The sequence below is a fragment of the Poecilia formosa genome, unplaced genomic scaffold (genome assembly GCF_000485575.1).
Source record: "Poecilia formosa unplaced genomic scaffold, Poecilia_formosa-5.1.2 Scaffold81, whole genome shotgun sequence".
In the NCBI taxonomy this organism is placed as follows: Eukaryota; Metazoa; Chordata; class Actinopteri; order Cyprinodontiformes; family Poeciliidae; genus Poecilia; species Poecilia formosa.
In genome coordinates this window covers 1145513-1154114 of record NW_006800020.1, presented here as the reverse complement: position 1 = coordinate 1154114, position 8602 = coordinate 1145513, and the positions used below count along the sequence as shown (strand labels likewise).

At 37.5% G+C, this 8602-nt stretch overlaps 1 protein-coding gene across 1 annotated transcript; it reads right to left on the bottom strand.

Annotated features, from left to right (window-relative positions):
• Window positions 1-535: 535 nt before the first annotated feature.
• Window positions 536-6925, bottom strand: LOC103141263 (sodium/potassium/calcium exchanger 1). The gene is made up of 10 exons (XM_016673744.1): window positions 6785-6925; window positions 5304-6519; window positions 3851-3910; window positions 3462-3570; window positions 2854-2934; window positions 2386-2540; window positions 2001-2264; window positions 1819-1908; window positions 1527-1693; window positions 536-1433 (listed from the first exon to the last, which is right to left on the bottom strand). Exons 2-10 carry the CDS (start codon window positions 6375-6377, stop codon window positions 1184-1186), a joined length of 2250 nt encoding a protein of 749 aa, XP_016529230.1. The 5' UTR covers window positions 6378-6519; window positions 6785-6925; the 3' UTR covers window positions 536-1183.
• Between the last annotated feature and the right edge of the window lie 1677 nt (window positions 6926-8602).

Here is an 8602-nt window from a genome sequence, read left to right as displayed (position 1 = left end):
GAGTAAAAATGTATTAAAAGCCTTATAATATAAATAGTCTGTTATTTTTACATAATCTCACAATAATGCACTATTTAATGTTATTTATTGTTAAACTATAACGGTTGTTTTTTTGGGTTTTTTTTTACAAAATTACCAGCCCTTTGAATGTTGGTTGCAAATAAATCAATCGTCTCATCTGATCAAAAATCTGATTTCTCGTTACTGCAGTAGCTTTATTGATATGATTACATTCATGTAATGGATAGATGACAGATAACATTTAGTTTGCTTGTTGCTTTGTGTGATTAACTGATGTTTTATGAAACCTTCATGTTTCATGAGTTTTATATTTTATTGCAAAGCACTTTGAAATAAAAGTTGCATAAATCTGTTAAAAAATACTTAATAGAGTTTTTTTACTTTGTGATTTTTCTTCGCTTCAACACACAAAATTCCCTCATCCACTCGGATGAGGGAATCATCCGAGTGGATGATTCCCACTGGGACTCGCCCCGGATTTGAACAGCAACTGAGGGGGATGCAAACAGCAAAATAACTGTAACAACTTTATTAAAAAGCAGATCATTAACTTGCAATGTAAATACAATCATGTGTTTATTACACCACATAATCCAAACATGTTAAAACATGGGCTCCAGACTGTGTGCCATTTATAAAACCTGGATGTTTCTGTGCCTTTGCAATGTTATCATCTAAAGAGCTCTCTATGCAATTTAGAAAAACAAGGTCAAAGATAGATAACATCTAATGGATTTTAAAGTCCTCAAAGAAAATACAAATTCATTTTGAGTAAACTAATTTAAAGCTCTGATTAAACTTGAAGTTTCACCAAAGGAAAGTTCTGTTTGAACCTTGAGAACCTTGAGATGAAATTACAGGTTTTGTACTTTTAAACATACTCCAAGCCCAAGTCAAAAACTATGGACATGGAAGAAATTATAAAAACTTCAGTAAACAGATATATTTCACTCTGAACACAGTTGCATAGGTACTTTTACAACTAAAGATTGTGCGGTGCTACTATTGGTGTTAAGAGTATATCAAATTTACTTGCAATTATTGTTTCAAATGGTCCAACAAAAAAGGTTTTCATGAGAATTACTTTTTTTTAAAAAGCGATATTAAGTTCCACCTCCATGGGAAAGTGTCTACTGTGGAAAAAAGGCTTGTGTTTGCAGTCTCAGATGGAAACAGGGCAGACAATGACGCGATCCTCCAGCATGACGCTGAGCACCAGGAAGATAAAGTAGAGGAGAAACATAGTGAAGCCCAGCACCTTGTTCATTTTCCATTTACAGGCTGCGATGGAGATGATGACGAAGAGGAGCATGAGGAAGAGCAGCACGATGGCACAGAAAAGGCCGTTGCTGCTGACAGCGACCGGAGCCAAACCGTGGATGAAAGAGTACAGGAGCCATGGGATGGGCAGGCTGGCAGAGACAAATGAAAGATGCAGGAATCACTTGTGGGGGCAATCAGTTGATTATTTTCTAATACTGGCAGGTCAAACTGTGAGAACTCACCCCATTGTGATGTCAAAGATGTTACTGCCCACAGAGCTGGACACCGCCATGTCTCCCAGGCCCTTGCGAGCCACAATCACGCTGGTGATGAGGTCAGGGATGGAGGTCCCTGCCGCCAGGATAGTCAGGCCCATAATTTCCTCTGAGATGCCGATGGTCTCTCCCACCTCACAACAACAACAACAACAAAAAATCAGAGAAAGAAATAACATGTGGAAAATTTAATTAGGGATTCAAAATAAATTGGACGTTGATTTCTCGCTTCTTGTATTGAAGGACTGCATGAACTGACCTGATGAGCCCACCATACCATGAGGTAGGAGAAGATAGCAATCCACATAATGGAGCCCAGGAAGGTGAGCACAAAAAATTTCCTGGATTTCTGTTGAGTAAAGTCAAAGTATAAAGGCAGACCTGTAGAGGAATTCAGAATATCACAGCGGCACCTTGAAACGTCTCCTAAATGTCTCCAACCTGGTTCCGAACATCAGGAACTGTGAGCCACAGAGGGAAGACTATGGGCAGCAGGAAGAGGTAGGTGACTTGTTTGCGTGGTGTGTCAGGCCACTGTAAAGACAGTGGGTCGTCTTCTTTTTCCTCCTCCTCCTCATATTCATCTTCATCCTCATCTTCATCCTCATCTTCACTGGACTCCTCAGTCTCTTCATTGCTGTCGTCTTCGTCGCTGTCGGAATCGTCTGAACCTTCCGAGTCACCTTGTTCTGCCGGAACGTCGTCCTTCAGAAGGAAGAAAGGAGATGGAGTCCAAATATAACACGAGGAAAGATTTTTTTTTATTTTTTTTTAGTCAAAATAAAACCTGATATAAATAGTGAAATCCCTGTGCTTTGATTCTTACATAGACTGGTATCAAAGACTGACTTCTGGGCTTTTTGAAAGTCAGCAGGTCATGGGTAGCGAGTACCTTCTTTGCTTCTGGCTCTTCCTTCTTTTCTGCATCTTTGGCTGGGGTGGCCTCTGGCTCTTTGGACTCCTCAGTTTTTCCACTTTTGCCTGTGGAGGAAATCATAAACATTTTAGTCAGAAATTTGTCTGAGGTGGTTTTGGACCAAAAACGGTCATATGGAGTATTAAAGTATGTAAACAAGTACACATTTTAAAAAAAATTTTTGCATCAGTGTGAGCCACAAAGTACTTTAGAAAACTTTACTCTGAGAGCCAATGAGGGCTTCTTTTGACAAGAAATATTGGGAGCATTTAGTAGCTTTAAAATATCTGTATCATACTCCTACATTTCATTAATACGACCTCTGATCTACTATTCTGTTCAAATATCAGTGCTTGATCATCAGATCCTTCCTGTTACCTTCACTTTTCTCTCGGGACTTGGAAACTGACTTCCGTCTGGCCACACTGTTCAAGGTCTCAGCCTTTTCCTTAAACTTTCCTTCAAAATAAACGCAAATAATCACGTTGAATGCATTAATAAGTCAGAAAGTGTGAAATGTTAAATATTTACTGCTTTTGAAAACACAGATTCAATATTGTGTGAGTCCACAAAAGAGCCAAAGCAGGCAGCAACAATGATAAAAACACAGCAGCTAAGCTACCTTAATAAACATGTAAAATTCAAAGACAGCAATAGTTTTTCAAAAAAGAAAAAAGAAATCACAGAATAACTCTTGTAAAATTTTAAGCATAGAAAGAGAAATTATTTCACTACCAGTTTTGGCACTAGAATAATGTTTTTTCTTTTTTATGACACAACCTGGATCCACAACTGGATCCTTCTGCATACTGAGGGAGTATTTATCTGCTTAGTATCAATCTGGACTTAGAGATGACTGCATACGGGACACCTAGCTAATCCATTTTACACTGGGCAGAACATACCACACAGGAAGTCTGTGTAAAAGTTATTATCATGCAGTTATCCATCACAAAAGGCGTCAGAGGCATAAATGTGGTACTTACCATCTCCCAGAGGGTCTAACGTGTGAATCATGAGCTGAAAAATGGTGTTTCTCATGGTGCTGTTGTGTAAAGAAGCAGAACTCCCCCCTCGCTGAAGGGATGGCTTCAACTAGGGAAAAAGATGGCAGAGGTCACGGCAGCTTCTCGCAACACAGACACGACACGTCACTGCAAGTCATTTCCAAGTGGAGGTCAGGGTGTTTTTGCTCAATATGTTCATTATGATGAATCAGTATCTACAGTGAGGCTTGTTAGTGAGCAGGAACACAAACAGAAAAACTCAAAATATGCATGAAAACAGTAACAATCAGCACTGTGGTATCAGGGAGTTAGAAGTTTATCACTTCCTGGAGTTGGTTGATTAATTTTCTTATTTATTTATTTTTTACCTTTAACCGATTCTTGTCCTCTGGAGCAGGAGGGGCATTATCTTCTCCTTCCCCATTTGTCTGTGTGCAAGAATGTGTGTTTCAGTGATAATCATTCAAATGTATATTATTTTGCTATAATTTATGAAAGTTTCAACACTCTTGAGGTCTTACCAGTAAAAATGTACTGCATTATTAAACATGCATATCTTCATGCCTTGGACTACCTTAGCATTGTAAGTGAACCTGTCCTCACTTCAAAATGTACACTCACTGTACACTCTAGTGTTGTTATGCATGACTTCAAATATAAGTCAATAATTGCATCATTACTATGCCTAGCTTAAGCAGCACAACAAAAGATTTCCATTATAAGTAAGCAAAACAAATTTAAGTTTGTTATGGTCTCAATCTCTCAAACCAATGATAAGGAAATGAATGTTGATGCAACAATTTGTGCAGCTCTGCAGAACAAAAAAAAGATTTGTTTGATGTAGCAGATCAGCTTTGGTTTGCACAGGCCAATCTAACACTAGTTTCATTTCACATTTTCTTCAACCTTAATGAATCAATGAAATGTCACACGTGACAACAGATGCTGCTTCCTTCACATAAATGCTACTTTGCGTAACACTGACAAAAGAATATAACGCAGGCATACTGTGTGTATCAAAGGTCAAAAGAGCTACTATTGCAAAACGAATTAATAAGTTGTCAAATGTAATTTTATATATGTGATCATTTAAATAAATCTGAATAAATTTGTCTATATTTTTGGGATGTGTCATGGCAATGTTTTAAACACAAAATGTGAAGTAAAACTTGAATGCTTTAAATGTTAAAATATATATATCATTATTTCAATATTTATTAGTTGATTTCAACTTTATTTTACAAAAGTCCCTAATGAAATAATTCAAACTGTCATTATTGTCAAATACACAGATTCTGACATTTGATTGGTTAACATGCACACCAGATCACCTGCTGGCCAGTCACCTTCCTTATATCAGTGCTGGCCATGTCTAACTTTGACAGCTAGAGCTAAAACATAAAAATCAATTCAACAGACGGTGTAAAACAGCTCTAAAAAATAATTAAATGACAAGTAATACATATGTTTTAATATATAATAAATTAAACATTTTCTAATGGTGATTTCCACATTTAATCTCTTTATTATTATTTTATTGATTCTTGAAACATAATTATTTATTAAACATGTGTATTTTTATTTACAAAATTCTTTAAACTGTTAAACATATAAATGTTCATTCATTTAATAAACTGAGTACAAAGAAAAAAAAAAGAAAGAGTAGCTATTTTCACTCCTGATTCTCCTGGAACATTGTTTTAGTTGTCCAGCACCAAATGAAAATAATTTTAACTATAAAAGCCTTAACAGAGATTTATCAAGCTAAATAGGTAATCCAGGACATTAAGCATAAAGATGTTTTATTACATAGCTGCTTACCTTTTCAGGTTCTTCCACAGCAATAACCTTCACAATGCTCTTGTGTTTGTGGAGCTGGGTCTTGAACTCTCGCTCCAGTTGCACATTGAACTTCATAAAGACAACATAGAGACTGTAACAGGCCACCAGCATCATGCTCTCCCACCACATAATGACATTGTCCAAGAAGAAGATGATCAGTAAGATGAGGTCAAGTATGTAGAATGAAACATCTCTGAAAAGCGGCCACCAGGTCAGATGGAGAATCTCCCGAGAAAACAAAGCACACATCCCAATCACGAACAAAATGTTAAAAACTGCCGAGCCGACTATTGTGCCAATGCCCACGTTGCTGTGGGCGATGAAGACTCCTATAAGAGAGGTGAAGAGCTCAGGTGCAGAGCCTCCGGCCGCCATAAAGGTGGCGCCTGCTACATCATCAGAGATGGCCAGTTTGTCTGTGATAACTCCCAGTGCGGGCACAAAGAACTCGTCGCAGACAATCGCAAGAGAAACAAACATGTACATCATTCCCACAATGTGAAGAAGCACCCATCCTCGTCTGCGATCTTCGATGGAAAAGATATCTTCAGGGTATTCGCCTTTGACATGAGGAGCTTCACCAGGTGGAGCTGGGGAGACGGTTGTAACTGGTGGAGCTGGAACTGGGGTGGGTGTCACCAGAGGTGGTTCTGGGGCCACATAGATGCAATGCACCAAAGTCCGGTTTGTGGTTGGCAACAGTGTGGATTCAGTGGACGAGGCTTCTTTGAAATCACTAGTTATATCCGTGTGTGTGTTTGTATTTAAATCCTTATCAGTATGAGGATTCACATGTGTTGGTGTTGTTTGATCTGTGGGCTCTGAGTCGGGCGCAGTAGTGAGAGGTTCCTCTAGCTGGCCAGGTTCTGCTGTGGCATCCTCAACGCCCTCTGTTGACCCTTCTCCGAAATCCTCTCCAATCTGAGCCACTGGCATTGGTGCCTGCAGCCTGGCACTAATGGTGAGCTGGTAGAGGGTACAGAGAAAAACTCCGGAGAGAAGAAACAGAACCCGGCTCAGCTGGAGCCGTTTCCTTCTATGACAATGCATCATCCTCCAAAGCAGCGCTCTGGGTGGCTAGGTTGAATTAAGCAGCATAAATAAGCTTCGGTAGAGTCCAGCTCTGTCCCCAACAGACCATGGGGTAAAAGTAGAGTGATTCATGTCACATCATTGAGTTTGTGGAAAATTCAACCTATTGTAGATGGAAGAATACGCCAAAATTAGTCACAAGTCCAGCTCAATTTAAACATTCAGAAAAGCACTCATAAAAAATTGCAAGACATTTAGACAAAATGATGAAATTTATAAAGACTGGACAAGATTTTTGATGATAAAATTCAACTAACCTGTAAGGTAGGTTAGGTCATTATCTTTCTATGTTAATTAGAAAAGATAATGAAATAAAGGGGTAAAAAAAAACAAAGAAAGAAAAAAAACAAGTAATGATACAGACTTACCTTAAAATTAACGTGCAGTCAATGGCACAAAATCCCAATGCAGCTTTTCCAGGTTAAATGTACTTGCACGAACAAAAACTATTGCCCAACGACTAAAGGCTTATGTAGGGCACAGAACGAGTCTTCACAATGGATCAACATAATACCTAACACCTGAAGTCTTCTAAGAGGATTAGCTGCATTGTCTCACTCTCACTTTGCAAATGTAACCTCAGCAGTGATCCGTACGATGTAAAGTAAAAGTAAGCAAGGTGTCATAGTGCATAGATGTAGGACTGAAAATGAAGGAATTTACATTTTGAAACTCTTCCTCTATCATTTCTGAAATGTTTTCACCTGGGTGACTTTTCTTGAGAAACAGGATGTTCACATTCAACACTCCAATAGGTTCTTGTGTACGACCTGACATAAGTCAACCTCTGTGCCGTGAGTGTATGTCTGAGGACATCCTTTAGAGGAGGCTTGTGTAGGTTGTTAGCTAATTTATAATGACATACTTGACAAAAACATGAGTGAATTAAAATTAAAGTTTTCGTCACAACTTCTCTAGAAACATCCGTAAAAATCTAAGTTATGTTGCTTAGACTTGTTTGTGCAAGTATTTGTGCTTTGAATCTTGCAAAGAAAAATCAGAAAAATGAAAAGCAGATGTATACAAAACCTTAAATCCCTAAAGAGAAAACAGGTCACACGGCATTTTTATGGATATACTTTTTATATAATTTAATAAAAAGACAATGAATAACATACAAGTAAAAAGTGTTATGCTACCTTTATATATCAAGAAATTGTATATTAAAGACACAGAAACAAGACAGTAATTTTAATAAAGTACATTATGTCTTCTAGAGCTTAGCTTACCTGCTCTTTTAAATCTAAAAGTTTTTAAATCTAACTTTATGTGAACAAAACCACCGGATTTCAGCACATTGTTTTTTATTAAACAAAAAAATAGTGAAAAAGTACACACCAAAAACTATTTTATATTCTTATAAAGTATTTGCTTTAATATAGATTTCCTTTGTTTTTGCATTTTTAGTCACAATATAACGTTTCACATCATGATGTAAATTAGAAGATCTGACTGAGACAACTAGAGTGCAAGCGAAATGATTTTCCCTTTTACTAAGGGAAAAAGCTATCAAAGCTCGGCCTATGTAAAACAAAAAAGTAATCACTGCCTTTAGTTGAGTCATGAATTAACTGTTATTGATCCTATTTTTCGGTTGTTTAATTTTACAGTTTTACATGGAGGCCTGTAGAATCAACAAAGCACTTTAACAAAAACATGTCTGACAACAAAAAATAAGTTCTCCAAAAACAACACATCCATGTCTTGATCTAAAGAAAGAAAAGACTGGTTTGGACTGATGAGACAAAGGTAGATAGCATAAGTGAACTTAGGCTGTATACATAAGGCACAATGGTGCACTAGCAAGTCCACCTCTGAATGGTATGGAATGTTTTGAAGGTTTTGGAGTAGTCTAGTGAAAGTTTGAACCTAAATTGGATTGAGATGCAGCGGCATGACCATAACGAGGCTAATCGTGATCAATGCTTCTGTAATACTGCTGAATTAAAGCAACCATTTAAAGAAGAGTGGACCAAAATTTCTCATCAGCAATGAAAGACTCTCTGCCAGTTCCTGCAAACAACTGATGGCAGTTGCCTTCAATTAGGAAAAGTGACAATTACTTTTTCACTAGGGGCCAAGTTTGTTGTTAAAACGGCACCTATGTTATTATTTAACAGCTAAAATATATATTTATATTCATGAAATGTATTCAGCTGGTATATTGATAATAATTTGATTATCAC

Coding starts and splice junctions, on each gene's coding strand:
- LOC103141263 (XM_016673744.1), bottom strand. CDS start 6,377: ATGATGCATTGTCATAGAAGGAAACGGCTCCAGCTGAGCCGGGTTCTG. Junction 3,571..3,850: donor AGGACAAGAATCGGTTAAAG/GTAAAAAATAAA, acceptor CTTTTTCCCTAG/TTGAAGCCATCCCTTCAGCG. Junction 2,265..2,385: donor AGTCTTTGATACCAGTCTAT/GTAAGAATCAAA, acceptor TTCCTTCTGAAG/GACGACGTTCCGGCAGAACA.